The 16,312-nt window shown below is 38.7% G+C and overlaps 1 protein-coding gene across 1 annotated transcript in view; it reads left to right on the forward strand.

Annotated features, from left to right (window-relative positions):
* Positions 1–16,312, forward strand: part of FKBP15 (FK506 binding protein 15) — a 106,115-nt gene that overhangs the window by 74,772 nt on the left and 15,031 nt on the right. Inside the window, exons 13-23 of the mRNA XM_025360404.1 lie at positions 248–394; positions 2,852–2,994; positions 3,473–3,530; positions 6,711–6,818; positions 8,684–8,786; positions 9,276–9,382; positions 10,812–10,926; positions 12,374–12,483; positions 12,778–12,885; positions 13,333–13,427; positions 14,293–14,395. Coding sequence (XP_025216189.1) covers positions 248–394; positions 2,852–2,994; positions 3,473–3,530; positions 6,711–6,818; positions 8,684–8,786; positions 9,276–9,382; positions 10,812–10,926; positions 12,374–12,483; positions 12,778–12,885; positions 13,333–13,427; positions 14,293–14,395 — 1,197 coding nt within the window. The remainder of the gene's footprint in view (positions 1–247; positions 395–2,851; positions 2,995–3,472; positions 3,531–6,710; positions 6,819–8,683; positions 8,787–9,275; positions 9,383–10,811; positions 10,927–12,373; positions 12,484–12,777; positions 12,886–13,332; positions 13,428–14,292; positions 14,396–16,312) is intronic.

Consider the following 16,312-nt stretch of genomic DNA (forward strand, 5'->3'; position numbering starts at 1 on the left):
CCATTTTCTCTCATCATCTAAGCTAAATATATTTCATGCAACCCCAGATATGCCTGCTTTTACAAGTAGGTTTAGAGGGTGTCTTCTAGATATTCTTATAGCAACACGGGGCAGTAGTCAGACCCGACCTCTGGAGGCACTGAGTAAACCTGAAAGTGTGGATAAGTGAAACCTGTTGCTCCTGTACTTCACTTTGTCTTCTGAGGAGCTTCTTGTTTGATGAACTTTTCCTCTCTGATTTTTAAAGGGCTGGGAAGATGGAATGCTGGGCATGAAAAAAGGAGGAAAGCGGTTGCTTATTGTCCCTCCAGCCTGTGCTGTTGGCTCAGAAGGGGTAATAGGCTGGACTCAAGCAACAGACTCGATCCTGGTGTTCGAGGTGGAGGTTAGGCGGGTGAGTGAAACTGTCTTTGTTTTGTTTGATGAGTCTTCTGCATGTCTTTTTGCTAGTTAAATGAATAAATAAATGAAGATATTTGAAAACTAGGTTCTGAAGACGTAGATTTCTTTGAAAAAGTAGAAATGGAGTAGTCAGAAAGAGCAACAGCTTTGAAATCTAAGGATCAAAGTATTATGTCCTTCCTGGCTCTCTATTCAGAGTCTAGAAGTGGTTGTGACTTTAAGAAAGTCACATCTCATGCCTGGAATCCCAGCACTTTCGGAGGCCGAGGTGGGTGGATCATGAGGTCAGGAGATCGAGACCATCCTGGCTAACGTGGTGAAACCCCATCCCTACTAAAAATACAAAAAATTAGCTGGGCTTGGTGGCAGGCGCCTGTAGTCCCAGCTACTTGGGAGGCTGAGGCAGGAGAATTGCTTGAACCTGGGAGGTGGAGATTGCAGTGAGATGAGATCGTGCCATTGCACTCCAGCCTGGGTGACAGAGCAAGACTCTGTCTCAAAAAAAAAAAGTCACATCTTCACACTAAGCTTTTTATTTTGTCTACAAAATAGTGACTCCTGCCCAATGTATATACTTTTTACTTAGTGATTCTATGGCTACAAACTTGATATCTTTACATAAGTATGCAAAGATTGCGTGTGTGTATGTTTTACTACGACTACCTCTGCCACATTGTAGTAGCCAAAAACTGGCAACAACGTAAATGTCCATCATTAAGATACTGGTTAAATTATGTTTTTTTTCATAGACTTTTATGTAGCTCTTAAAGAATATGAAAAATCTATTGTTAAGGAAGCAAGTTGCAGAACATTGTGGATAGTATGGTCTCATGTGCGTGTGTATGTGTGTGCATGTGTGTGTGTCTGTGTGTGTATACACATATACATATCCATATCCATAGTCATATGTACATATATGTGTATACACACACACGTAATACACACATATATGCTCATATATTCATAGAAAATTCCTGGAAGCTTTAAAAGAAATCATTAAAAGTGATTTTTTTTTTCTGTAGAGTGGAAATGGAGTTCAGAAAGTTTTACTTTTTGTCACTGTACCTTTTGTACCATGTAAAAAACTTAACATGAATATATATAGTTTCTGTGCAATAAATTGTGCTTAGTCAACTTAATACTACCTGTTCCCTGCCCCCAAATGATCCTGTTTGCTTTATACTGTTTGTTAGATTCAAATGTGATAGGGTTTGTTACTGTAAACTCTAAAATACAATACAAATAGGGAATATTATGGTCATCTTCTTTATGGCTGTTACACCTGCCACAGAGAAAGGATGTGCTTCCCTTCTCAGTGATGCTTTCCTAACTGTTCCTAACTGGACACTTTCATCCTGCTGGGCTGCTCTAGCCCTCTTTCAATGACATGTGACCTGCTGCCTTTTTTCTTTATTACAACTTTTATATTCTCTGTCAATTTTCCTTTGAGTTTGAAAAATCATGGCTGGTGATAGGTAACAAACCAATTTGAGTTTATCATGACTGGCACATGAAACAAAAAATTTTCTGTTTTACCAATAATCAAACAATGACAAATTGACCTGCATATCAAATTCACAAGGCTGGTAGAGAATGATACCCCGTGTGGCAAGAGTGTTCAGAAAGATTTATGCACTACTGTGGTGTATAAACTAGTTCACTCTTTCTGAAGGGAAATTTAATAGTATCTATTAACCCATTTATGCTGGAGGTTGCAAAATTTTGGGGAAAAATCAGACCTTGGTGATGACCTTGAGCAGTAGGATATAAATTACTCCCACAAGCTTAACGTTCCAATAATGGACCACTTGGCATAAATGGGTTAAAAGCTTTCAAAATGAGCATCCCTTTTATCCAACAATTTTAACTAATTTATAGTTTGGAAGTATTTAACTAAAATTTAACTAATTTATAGTTTGAAAATATTTAAGATTATGTACAAAAATACAGATACAAAGCTATTCATGGAAGCATTGTTTATGATAGAAATAAGCTGAATGTCTAACAGTGAGAAATTGGTGAAATATACTTTGTAATAGAATATGTATTTATGACTTTAGTTCCTAAAATCCTTTGGAGACTTTTTCCTATAGATCATAGCAGTGAAGGGCTGACCCTTGAAGTTAAACATACTCTTCAGTAGTTAAAAATAATATTGCAAATTAATATTTAATGATATGGAAATAGGTTAATATGTCAGTGAGTGAGCAAAACAGGTTACAAAACAGCATGGCCCATTTTTGTAAAAGCTGTATACAGAGACAGATAATATAATGGTAGTTGGATTGCAGGTGATTACTACCTTTGTCTTTTTGGCTGAGCTACATTTTCTGATTTGCCTGCAGTGAACAGGTAATGGCTTGTGTAATGAAAAATAAGTAAAATGAAAGGAGGGTGAAAGGGGAAGGGTATTTGTCGCCTATTCCACCTGCGATGACTCTTTCTCTAGGTGAAGTTTGCCAGAGATTCTGGCTGTGATGGGCACAGTGTTAGTTCCCGGGATTCTGCAGCCCCGTCTCCCATCCCTGGTGCTGATAACCCCTCTGCTGATCCTGTTGTGTCACCACCCACATCAATACCTTTCAAATCAGGGTAAGATACTCCAATTGTATGAAGCTCTTTTATGGCTCATAAAAATGATTCTTAGAGGGGTTCAGAAATAGAGATATAGTTAAAAACTAAAATAATTTTAAATAACTGGAAAAAATGGGATCAGGGAAATGGGGAAAATACTTGCATCAGATTTTTCTGACAAAAGTTTAATATTCATAGGCCTCAAAAGCACTAACTCAGAAGAATACTTACAAAATTCTGGAAGAAAACTAAGCAGAGGGCATAAGTACAAAATTATATACTCATGGAAAAAATGTAAATAATAAACATTTGGATGGAAAGTTGTTCAACTTTACTAGCATTCAAAGATTATGCAAACTAAAGAAGAGTTAAAATTCTGTTTTACAGTCATTAAATTGGCACACGTTTAAAAAAACAATTTGCTTATCCAATATAGTTTGGACTTGTGATTCTGGATTTTGTTTTCAATCTTGGAATATGGTCTGTTTGCTTTCAGGGAGCCAGCTCTTCGTACCAAATCTAACTCCCTCAGTGAACAACTTGCAATAAATACAGTAAGTATAAGAGTCTTGGCCAGGCATGGTGGTTATCACCTATAATCCTAACACTTTGCGAAGCTGAGCGCAGGAGTTCAAGACCAGCCTAGGCAACATAGTGAGACCTTGTCTCTCCCTTGGCCGGGCGCGGTGGCTCAAGCTTGTAATCCCAGCACTTTGGGAGGCCGAGGCGGGTGGATCACAAGGTCAGGAGATCGAGACTATCCTGGCTAACATGGTGAAACCCCGTCTCTACTAAAAATACAAAAAACTAGCCGGGCGCGGTAGCGGGCGCCTGTAGTCCCAGCTACTTGGGAGGCTGAGGCGGGAGAATGGCGTGAACCCGGGGGGCGGAGCTTGCAGTGAGCCGAGATCGCGCCACTGCACTCCAGCCTGGGAGACACAGTGAGACTCCGTCTCAAAAAAAAAAAAAAAAAAAAAGAGTTTTTCTCCCTCACCCCTAGTGTGCTGAGGTTTTATGTGCTTAGGATATGGTAGGTTAGAGAAAAAAAAAGTTAAGAGGCTAAAATGTTTCTAGGCTAAATCAATGGTTACTTTGTTCATTTCCCCTTACTTGGGAGTCAGTGTAAGTTAGCCTCAGCTTCTGCATAGAGATTCAAATCTTGATTCTTATAAGCATGTGGCCTTGAGAAAATTGTCTAACTTCTGTGATCCTCAGCTTCTTCATTAGTTAAAAGGAATTCATTCTCATAGCCCCTTTTTACAGTTTTTGTGAAGATTAGAGATAATTTGTAAAGTGCTGAGCTCAGAGCCTTCGTTTAGTGTGTCTTTAATAAGTGGTCACTGTGATTATTATCAGGAGACTGATGTTCAACTGGGGGAGGAGCCTCTCTCAGTTAAAGTGCTCTTCAATTTTAGAAATATTATTTATTCCAAGGATTGTGTTAGTGGTTAATCCTAGGCACTCTCTTCTACTTGCTTTCTGTGACCTTGAACAATTTAGCTTCTCTAAGCTTCATGTTTAAATCCTCATCTGTAAAATGGAGATGTTGCCTATCTCAAATAGATTTGTATGACTTCTAAATAAAATAATGCCTATGGAGTTTTTAGTATTGTGTCTGGCATATTGTACGCACTCAGTAAACATTAGCTCTTGTTATTATCATAAATGTTGCTAACATTACATATCTTTATACTTTCATTCTCACAGAGGAGCTCTGTGCTAGTTCACCAGCTGATTGACTTTGAGCAGGACAGTGAGCCTCTGTGTTTCCCCAGTTGTAAGATGAAAGTGCCAGCATGCTGTTTTAGTAAAATCTGGATTTGAATGCGTTTAAGAAGGATGCATATGGTAGTTTGCTGCTGGCCTGCCTGGTCTGTGAAGGCTTCTGAGTTTGCTGCCTGTGGACCAGACAGTGGCTGAGGCACTTCAAATTCTAAAGCCCTGTGGCCTTCACCTACTGCACTGGGAAACAGAATAGGTGTATGGAGTGAAATTGGTGCCAGCATGTCTCCAACCCTAGTTTACTTGTTTATATTCAATCCAACAGAATTATTAAGCAAATAATTGTTTCGAAGTGATCTCCTAAACCCAGAAGGTTAAATCAAAGAATCAGAGGAAAATTGAAGAATAATTATTATCTCAGATCTTTGAACAGTCACCAAAATGGTCCAATATTGGTTCCATTGTACTCTGTAGTCATAACAACTCTTGTTACCTATTTCTAAGCTATAGTAACTTCTAGCAGACTAATGGCCTCCAACTATTTTTTTCTTTTTTTTTTTAAAACAAGTTTGTTTTTTTAATGGAGGCAAAATTTACATAACATGAAATTAACCACCTTTCTTTTTCTTTTTCTTTTCCATTTAAGTTTTTATCTTTGTTTTGAATAGGTAATTACATTTATATGGCACAGTTATCAAAACAATATAACAAGATCTACATTGTGAGGACTCACTTCTATTCCTGTCCTTATCTACCCTATTCCATCTCACACCCCTTAGGTAACTGCTTTTATTAGTTTCTTATATATTCTTTCAGTGTTTCATTATGCAGGTGCACGCAAATAGGAATGTATATTTTATTCCTCCCTCCTTTCACACACACAAAGTAGCATACTCTGTATGTAATGCACCTTGCCTTTTCCATATAACTATATTATATAAAAAATGCAAAATCTTTTCATGTTATTGTATAGAGAGCGTCCTCATTTTAATCTGTAGATCACAATATTCCATTGTGTGCATAGGGTTTATATAACTAGTCCTTTCCTGATGTATCTAACTTTTTTTGGATACATCATCAGTTAAGAAAAAATAAGCACACACTCCCAGTGTATGTTTATTGACAAATTATGTACATAAAGTACCATCAGTCCCTGTAAGCAAACTCAATGTCTTATATTGGTAGCTTAAAAATATTAAAAATGCAGCCTAGGCAACATGGCGAAGCCCTTTCTCGACCAAAAATACAAAAAATTAGCACCTGTGGTCCCAGCTACTTGGGAGGCTGGGGTGGGAGGGCCTCTTAAATCTGGGAAATGGAAGTTGCAGTGAGCTGAGATCACGCCACTGCACTCCAACCTGGGTGATTGATAGAGACCCCATCTCAAAAAAAAAAAAAAAGTAATCTTAATAAAAATGGAGGTTATGATCATTTCCTTCTACACCCAATAGCTCATGTTGTGCACCTTCAGGTGTACTTACTTGCCATTTTGAAATTTTGGGCCAGTTAATGGAAGCTTCTAGCACAGGGTCTAGTGTGTAGTTAATGCTAAGTCATAGTTAAATTAACCTGAAGTTAAAACAAAGAGCTCCTGTTTCCTTTTCTTCACAGATCTCTTCTGAATATCTATCTACTGAATTGCTTCAGGCTTTTGAGTGAGGGTACTGTCATCTAAAATGCCTCCCTTTCTTAACATCTCTATGTTAGTTTCTCATCTGTAAAATGAGACTAATTATGCCTGCTGGGGAGACTTGATCGAAATGAGGCAATACGTGTGAAACTACTTTGTCCATTCCAAAGATACAGGGAATTATTTTTACTGCTATTAATTGTGATCCATGTATGCTTCTATGCAAGAAATCTTTGATTCTCATTTTCTAGAGGATATGTTTTTAAATAGATATGGTAGGGGGATTTGTTGAAGGATTTGATACAAAAGCCAAAGGGATAGAGCTGCCTGAAGGTGATAAGCCTTGATCACAGTGATTTTTGTGACTTTCCTCTCTTTGTAGAGTCCCGATGCAGTCAAAGCCAAGTTGATCTCTCGGATGGCTAAAATGGGCCAGCCCATGCTGCCCATCCTTCCACCACAGCTGGATTCCAATGATTCAGAAATCGAAGTATGTCCCCCTGGCTGTATTAGAATGAATAGTAGAGATGTCGCCATCATCTTTCTTTTTATTTGGTTGGAGTGATTGTGTTTTCTGCCTCTAAGGCAGAATCATTATTTAGAGGGCTAATATGCAAAATGATACAGATTGGTATTGGTACATGTGTTTCTACTGTGATTAGTACTTCCCCTGAGAGATGGAAGCAATTTTGTAGATCTTTTACAAGAACTGGGCAGTTTTCAGTGGTTAATTTAGCCTTCTTTACGAGAATCTCTGTTGTTACAAGAGATCACTCTCTGGACAGCATGATGCCCAGTTCATAGCAGATGCTGTATTCATATGTGTTGAGCAAATGTTTAGATTATTTTGGGAAAGGTTGGTCTTCTCACTGATGTTGCCTATCACTAAAGCTCCAACTAGTATGTCTTTTGACTTTGTATATGGTATTTTTGTGTTTGTTTTCTATTTAGAAGTTCAAGAATTTTATTGAATTCAAATCTGTCAACTTTCTCCCCTTGTTATTTGCTTTTAACATGCTTAGAAAGCCTCCCCACTTTCAGATTATAAATATCACATGTATTTTTAAAGATATTTATCAATATTTTATACTTAGATCTAAATTTTTAATCCATTTGGAATTTGGTGTTCCAAATTGATTTTTAGTATTCTTTTACTTTGATAGAAAACAAGGAAAGGGTGATGGTCTTGAAAAAATTTTTTCTGGAATATACTTTATATTTTACATTTTTGTTTTATTCTTGGAAAAGCTCTACGTAGATTTAACATCTTAAAGGAAGATAGGATTTCTGAGGCCTACTGTTATAGGATTAATTTTTTTGTGGTCTGGAAATGCAATTTAAATAAGAATATTTTTCTTAAAAATTTTGTATGTTTTTATTCATTTTAGAATACTTTAAAATTATAGAAAAGAAACATATTGAACAAAAAGGGCATTCATCTTTATATATTGCTTTGTAACCTGATTTTTAAACTTAATGTTATATCATAAACATTTACGTTAACATAAATGATTTAAGTAAATAAAGTGGTTTAAAGGAAACCCAGTGTTCTATTATATCATTTTATTACATTCCTTTCACTCTGTTGTTAGACATTTAGGTTTGTTAAGAGCTGCAGAAATCTAAAACTGGGATGTTTTTCTAGAAGAGAATATAAGGGGACAAGGGAAAGTTCTAAAGTAAAAGAATGTCTAAAACTTTGGTCCTTGAACTATAGCATAGCAGATTACAGTCAATATTGTGCCTCAAGATTTTCTGTTTCTTATATGAAGCAGGAGGATGTAGAATAACTTTGTTTAGAGTTATAGCTTTGATTTTATGAGACGAAAGATTGTTGGAAAAAACATCCTAAAACTATATTATCTAAATATAGCATGTTAATCAGGTGCAGTGAATCCTGCGTTATCCGATTTTCATTGAGTACCTTGAGGCCTATGGAGATGATTTGCCAGAAGGGAAGAGTCTGGATTATTTCTTGCAAAAGACCACTTTTTTTGTAGGAATAGATTATATTTGTCTTAAGGTAGCTATTGGTTTGGAAAATGATATATTCTGAAGAGTGGTTAGTTTAGCTGCTTCAGACAATAGAACATCAACTTCTTAGAATATTTGTGGAAATGAACTATATTTACTTATTCAATATGATTTACAGGGAGAAGGACTCTTACTTTATTGCATAGCAGAGTGCTTTTTCTCCACAACCCACACCCTCAACTCATGGCCTTCCGCTTACCTTTCCTTCCTCTTCTTTGCCTAGAAATCCTGTGTTGGAAGCAGGTTTAGGGCAGTCAGTCAGCCTCAGTCTTCAATGAGGGACCCCATACAGAGTAACTCAAACACTCGTTCCTGTTTCAGGATGTGAACACTCTGCGAGGAGGTGGGCAGCCCGTGGTGACTCCATCCGTCCAGCCCTCTCTTCAACCAGCCCATCCAGTGTTACCACAGATGACCTCACAGGGTAAGGAACCTCTCTGAGGCTCTGTGGCCTTGAACTGGATCAGCACAAAAATTATCCTCACTGTTCCTTAAACTGTTAGGCTGCATTGTTTCAGTACTGAGGACTAAAGTGTAAATGTAAGAGTGGGACACTTGTCAGTTTGTCCCTGGGTAAGACATTTTCACACCCAGAGAGGGACCTGGCTGCTGGTTGTGACTTCTGCTGTGTTGCACTGTCAGTTTTGGATATCTGCACTCAGCTATTGAGACATCTCCCTGGGTGTGTTCTGTACTTCCTGTCGGATGGGATCCTAGGGCTGAGTCAGAAGCACATGAGAGCACCCAGTTTCCTTCCACTGGCTCATTCCTGAGATTGCAGTAGAGCTGAGTGTAGGGAGACTAGGCAAGGAAAATAGTTGAGTCTGAAGCATGATGGTATGTAAGGTGCTAGTCCAGACTCACACCAAGAAGCAAGGGTGGATAACAGTGGAAACGTCTCCCTTTATCTTAGCACCTCAGGCATCTGTTTCTGGGCTCCAGGCACCTTCTGCTGCCTTAATGCAAGTTGCATCTCTCGATTCCCACTCAGCTGTATCTGGAAATGCCCAATCCTTTCAGGTAACGTTTTATAACCGTATTAATTATATCCTATAATTTGCCATGGTTCTAGTCAGTCTTTTCTTCTTCGTGTACATTTCATACAGTAGCAGTTCCCCAAAGTCATAGTTCGTAATTTTTTTCCCTTCCTCGGTTACCACTTTCTTATCTCTAAACCAGGCAAAGGATTACCTACGTTCCAGTGTCATAAAGATTAAATGCAAGAACAAGTAGAGCCCCTAGTACAATGTAGTAAAGGTCCAATCAATGTTTGTTTCCTTTTCTTTCCACACATATCCAGTCGAAGGGTGTATATTCACGTTCTTCTGTATTTTCTACCAAAAGTTGACAGGCTAACATTCTGCAGTAAATTCAGCAGAATGATATGATTTAAAAGCAGAATCGCATGGAAAATGTAACTGGACTCTGCTATGTAGTATACTTTTCTTAAAGAAGGCTTTTTTCCTGTTATCTACAGAAGACAATGGCAGCAGCCTGTTTGCCAGGGGCAGACCCTTTCTTTTGCCTCAACACACTTAGTGGATAAGACATATTGTCACTGATAACAGCGGCTCACTCCTTGGTAATGCTTAATGGAGGTGTGGGAGTAATGGTAGCTAGGCTATGCCTCATTAAGATGGGGGAGTCTCAAAACTGGAAAAAGTCCCACTGTTGCCCTCTTTCTCCCCATCCCTCCTCTCCTCCCTGGAGAATTACTATCCTATAGACTAAGAATTTTTTTTAAGTGGATGGGTCGTTATATCTATCCCTGGAAATGAGCTAGACTTCCTTACTTCAAGGAAGAGTAACCATCTTCGTTAAAATAAAAGCTGCTGTTTATTGAGCGCTTACTATCTGTCAGGCCTGTAACTTACCAGCTTTTCAGAACATTACCTATCTCACTTCATTTAGTCCATACAACAGCCCTATGAAGTGATATTATTATCTTCCTCTTAAAATTGAGGTGACCGAGGTTCAGAGGAACATGAGAGCTCTTGGTCTTGCAGGTTAGCTTCAGAATCTTGCAGGGGAGAGGCATCCTTGGAAATTGGCAGATTTGGTTTGGAATCTCAGTAAGCACTTCTTCCTTGAACTCAATGGAAGCTAAGCAGAGTTTATTAATCTAAAAACTTCTTAGACAATAGACCTGATAGTGGGGAATGAATCCCTACTTAGTTAAATCATCTCACCAGATGACTGGGCAGTGACCCAAGATACACTTTCTTTAGTTTCTGGGTAGAATTTGAGTGACTGGTTTCCCCTGGGTTAGAGAGATAACTCTCCTGCTGTAGTCCTTACTCACTACCAAACCCAGATCTCAGCCATCTCTAGCATCAGTAAATTTGAGTCTCCTCCCAGCTCATCCACTTTATTCCACCAAAGAAAAATGTGAACAAAAAAGAAAGACATGAACGTTTTATCAAGCAGCAGTAACTCGTCAGTTTCTCAGCCCTATGCAGGTATGCAAGCCTACGCTTATCCCCAGGCATCTGCTGTCACCTCCCAGCTGCAGCCCGTTCGGCCTTTGTACCCAGCACCGCTTTCTCAGCCTCCCCATTTCCAAGGTAGGAAGTAAATCCCTCAGTTTCTCATCTTTGCTCTTGCTGTGCTTTCCCTCTTCTTGCTCCTCTTTCATTTTTACTCCAACAGCTCTCTACTCATTGTTTCTTCTCTTTTTAAACAACTTTGTTGAGATATAGTATGTATTCCATACATTCATTGATTTTAAATATACAATTCAAAAGTTTTTTAGTAAATTTGCAGAGTTGTGCATTCATCACTACAATCCTATTTTAGAACATTTCCATCATCCCCCAATATTTCCTTGCGTCCGCATTCTGTATTTTGTTCCTTGGATGTTCTCCCCTGGCCCTTTTAATTCCTCTGTTAGAATAGCTAGAGTTTAGAGAAAATAGTAAAAGAGCAAAACATTGGAGGAAATTGGGAGAAAGTTGAATACTATAGGTGTTTAGTATCTCTAATGAAAGCTACTCTGTTAAAATTTTTTAATTATGAAAATAAGAGACTTTTATAACACAGTCAAGCAGTACAAAAGGGTGTAAAGTGAAAAGTTACTGTCCTTCCCATCCATAAACCCCCTGGCCTTGGAAAACTGTTGTTAACAGTTACTTGAGTAACTTCTCAGATATTTTTGTATGCATGTACAAGTATGAATATCTAATGTAAAAAAACCAAACCAAGATAAAGTGTAAACTGCTATGATGGAATCCTGCCTTGTTCTGCTGTTTGTCTTCGTTTAGTAATCAGCTTTGGTATTAGGACAGTGATAGGAAGAGGCCAGTATGTCCTGCAACATAATTTGTGGTTCTGGACTGGTCAGGATTTCCTGGATGTAGCCTTTATCTGGAAGCTCTGTCCTTCTCCATCTGGGATATGCTTTTTCATCCATCAAAACTGTCATCTCCCTCTGTGAAGCCTTCCCTGACTATTCTTTGTCCCTCTTTTCTCTCTTCCCACAAACACAACTATGTATGCATGTCAGCAAAGAGTTAATCGTGCTTTTCTCTGTGCTACTTTTATACCTAGTATGTGGTTCATTGTTTTGCACTTAATATACTCTCTTGTAATGATTTTTTTACCTGTCAGTCTCCCAACCAGACTAAGAGCTCACCAAAGGCAGAAGCTGTGTTTTGTTTACTGCTGTATTCCTTGTACCTGGTACAATGCCTGGCATGCAGTTGGATGAACGGGAAAGCAATCTGAGCTGCCAGTGCTATGGCAGTGCAAAGTGGGCATATTTGTGCCCTTGGACCAGATGTAGCCATTGATGCATTTTGCATGAGCACAGCTTAGTTATTGTTTACTTTGAAGCCCTTTTGCCTCTACTCTCTCCCGTATATCTTCTGACAGGGTGAAGTCACCTATAGCATTTCCTAGTGTATGGAAGTATTAATTTCTTTCTTTCCTCTACTGGAAGAGCTACTGGCTTTTCTTCATACAGTTTCCTCTGCTCCAGTTTCATAAGTTTCTTTTTGGCTTATATCTGTTTAGGATCAGGTGATATGGCTTCATTTCTCATGACTGAAGCCCGGCAACATAACACTGAAATTCGAATGGCAGTCAGCAAAGTGGCTGATAAAATGGATCATCTCATGACTAAGGTGACTGAGTCAGGGTTGGGGCCATGTTGAAAGTGGGGATGTAAACAGGGAGCAGCCAGAGCTATAGGTAAACTCTTCTTTGGTTTCCTGTATTGGTAGTAGTTAGAGGTTACATCACTACAAGGACAGTTATAATTATGCTGGGATCCAGTTACTTGCAGAAAACTCTAACTTACAGTTAGAGATTATCTCAGGAACTCATTAACCCCCTTAACAACGGGGTCAAATCTTGGGTAAATTGTATTTCTTCGTTTTATAATTTCTCACAAGGTCTTTCTGGTATCCCTTTTGTAGGTTGAAGAGTTACAGAAACATAGTGCTGGCAATTCCATGCTTATTCCTAGCATGTCAGTTACAATGGAAACAAGCATGATTATGAGCAACATCCAGCGAATCATTCAGGTGAGGGTGATTAAGAACAGACCACTCAGGCTGAAGGTCTTACCCTGCTGTCTTCCCAGAGGTACTACCCTTTAACACCTCCACCCCAGAAATAGCCTGTGATAAATGCTACACTGGGTTAGACAATTCTAGAAAATCCATTATGGCTTAATTCCATCCAAGTGACTTATCACTCTATATTCTGAAGGAAACATTGCTTTTTTGACCATACTTCAGAATTTCACTTCTTGTTTTTTAGCCATTTATTCACTCAATTCATTGGACCTAGTGATTTGTATCCAGCAGGTATAATCTGATGTGTTGTTTTAACATACATGTAGACATAAGTTCTGGTGTTTTGTCTCAAAATATGTTAACAATGTCACCTGTCAGTTCAAGTTGATTCTCTTCTATCTGGCACTTTTCTCTTAAGACACTTAAATTGTACGTCATATATTTTGAATTTAGGAAAATGAAAGATTGAAGCAAGAAATTCTTGAAAAGAGCAATCGGATAGAAGAACAGAATGACAAGATTAGTGAACTAATTGAACGAAATCAGAGGTAATGACAGGTACGGGGCCTGGCTAGGATGGACAAAAGGGTTTATTGTGTATATGCCCAGCTTAAGTACACGTATTTGTTTAGGGCAGTACGTATGTATTTCTGCCATTTCTGTTTCCTGCCTGTCATGTGAATTATTGCCTGTTTTCTGAGAGGCATTGCAGTAGAAGGAGCTGAGTAGGCTGTGATGTAGGGCAGACCTGTGTTTGATTCCTGCTCTGACCCTCATTCATTTTGTGGCTCTGGGCATGTTATTGATTCCTGCTGGCCCTAGTTTCTTTATCTTTAAAACTGGTACTATTTATTACTTACAGAACTCTGGTGTCAACTCTTCTCTCTTCTGTGTGGGTTAACTCGGTTTTATCCACCAGAACTCAGACAAAACTTCACTGATTCCCATATAAAACCTAAGGATTTTGTATTTTTTGTAGATACTTCTGAAGATTTGGAGGGATGTGTGGGGAGGGTGAATGGAACACATCACAACACAGCATTTCACTTAAAAAAAATCATTCTCCCATATTTCTCTTCTCCGCTGTCTCTTGTCTCCCACATGACAGAGCTGGGGGAGTGGCTTTCTCTTCTTCCCTCTTTCTTATAGCCTCTTTACTCCTGTCTCTTCCTCCTCATTCCCATTATCACACACCCTTCACATTATTGTCCTCTCCATTATTCAGGGTAGTTCACTGCTGGCCCAGATTCCTGCTTCCAACCTGATTTCTTTAGATCTCAGTACTTCAGATCTAAGGAAAAGAAAATGCTTTCAGATAGCTTTTGATGAGCAGCAATGTTATGAGGACAGAATGGGCATTGGATTGTGCTCAGTGCTTGATAAGTGTTTTCTTTTTCCCTATTTCTTTCACAGGTATGTTGAGCAGAGTAACCTGATGATGGAGAAGAGGAACAACTCACTTCAGACAGCCACAGAAAACACACAGGCAAGAGTATTGCATGCTGAACAAGAGAAGGTAAAGCAACTGGGGAGAGAAAAGCCCAGGTCAGGATGGGTGGAGCTAAGGAATGTCCTGTGTACGTACTCACTAGTCAGCTTTCCAACAGAATTTTTGCCATCACTGCAAAAAGAACTAGAAATCTCCCGGCAGGTTTTCATGTATCCATCATCTACATTTCTGTTTTATAATATACTTCGCAGTAAGGTGACTCAAAAATAATCACTGATCTTAGTAATTTGATTAGGTAAGAATTACACAGCTTATTAGAAACTAAATTTATTCTGTTGACAAAATCAACAGAAATTTCCATTATGCCAGGTAACAGATGTTTAGGTTCTTTTTAGAGGAATTCAAGATTGTTTGCTCCTTCATCTGTGTTTGCCAAAGCATTTTAAAGTACTACTCTTTGACTTCAATCCTTTCAAAACTAGGAATTTTGACCTGTTCCTGCAGTAGCAGTAAGGAAGACTAGTGTGTCTTGGGTTGGGATCTGCTGATTCTGAAACTCACTTCCCTTGTTGCTCCAGTGATGTTCTTTATCCTAAATGGATTCCTTCTTGTTTGGGCTACCACTCATCAGCTAGGAGATCCTGACTTTTTCATCTGCTGTCTTTCTTCTCAGAGGTTTAGAAATCGTTTATATTTTATATTAGTGTTTTCCTTGATGAAAACTTAGATTGAACACACTTGTAACTTGTGGAGTTTACTCACTTTCTCATATTCTGGTAATGAGGATTCCTTACTATGTCTTACGCTAATCTTTGTCTTCTCTTAGCCATAGAATCCAGGCAAGTAATATGTGACCTCTTTTTCTCAGACAAGCAGTGCCTTATCCTGCACAGCCCTGTCCAGTGCTGACCCTGTTCTGTTCCCATTACTTTATACCATTTCTTATTTATGTGACTGTCGACTCCTAATGCCTAGGTGAAGATCAGCAGCCTGTGACATTGTTATCACTAGGTAGTGCTGAAGTCACTTAACCGCTCCCCACCCACTAAATGCACTTTTTACTATTTCTCCTTCCTTTACTTTTATTTCTTCTCTTCCTTTCCTTTACTCCTTTTGTTTGCTTGTTTGTTTTTTCTTTAGGCCTATACGGGGCATCTAAATATATTATTTGGCCTCACTGTTACTATTCAGGGCTAAAATGATTACTGTAACTTGTTGCAGATCAGTGGTCCGCAAGCACTGGCTGCCTCAGACTCACTTGGGGTGCTTGATTAAAACTAGATATTCTTAAATCCCGAACCTCCAGAGATTCTAATTTAGTATATCTAGCTGGGATCTGAATCTGAACTTTTAAAAAGATCCTATAGATTCCAGGTGTAGGAATTACTGCTCTTGTCAGTGATTTCTTTTGTCATAATCTCTGGAGGGGCAGCATTTTTAAGAAGTTCAGCATGTGATTCTCATGTTGAGAAGCACTGTTTTGTGTGTGTATGTGTTCCAATAAAACTGTATTTACAAAAATAATAGGTCAGTTTGGCTCATAGGTCATAGTTTGCCAGCCCCTGAATTAGCTCAGTGATCTACCCAAATGTTTTCATGTTGATAAACCCCAGAGATGTCTGATACCATGCATTGAGCCCAGTAGATGCTCTGTTTATAATAGCAAAACAGTAGAAGTAATAACAATAGTAATCACAGCTAGTATCTGCCACGACCCACTGTGTTATAGATACCATGCTTCACACAAATTTTTGAGGGAATCTCGTGATAAATGTGACTGGGATGCCAAGTACCATATGTTTTAATTGATCATCTTTATTTCAGTGAAACTTTTTGAGCCCTGACTCTCCCCTCTTTTTCTTTTGATCCGCTTCTCACTTAACAGTTTTCCTGTGATCTCTCCTTTTAAAGGGAGATGGGCAAGGTCCTTTCATCCCTGGAGGCAATTTTCTGCCTTCAGACACAGCTCAGAAAGGTATGGTT

This window comes from Theropithecus gelada, chromosome 15, assembly GCF_003255815.1.
Source record: "Theropithecus gelada isolate Dixy chromosome 15, Tgel_1.0, whole genome shotgun sequence".
Taxonomy (NCBI): domain Eukaryota; kingdom Metazoa; phylum Chordata; class Mammalia; order Primates; family Cercopithecidae; genus Theropithecus; species Theropithecus gelada.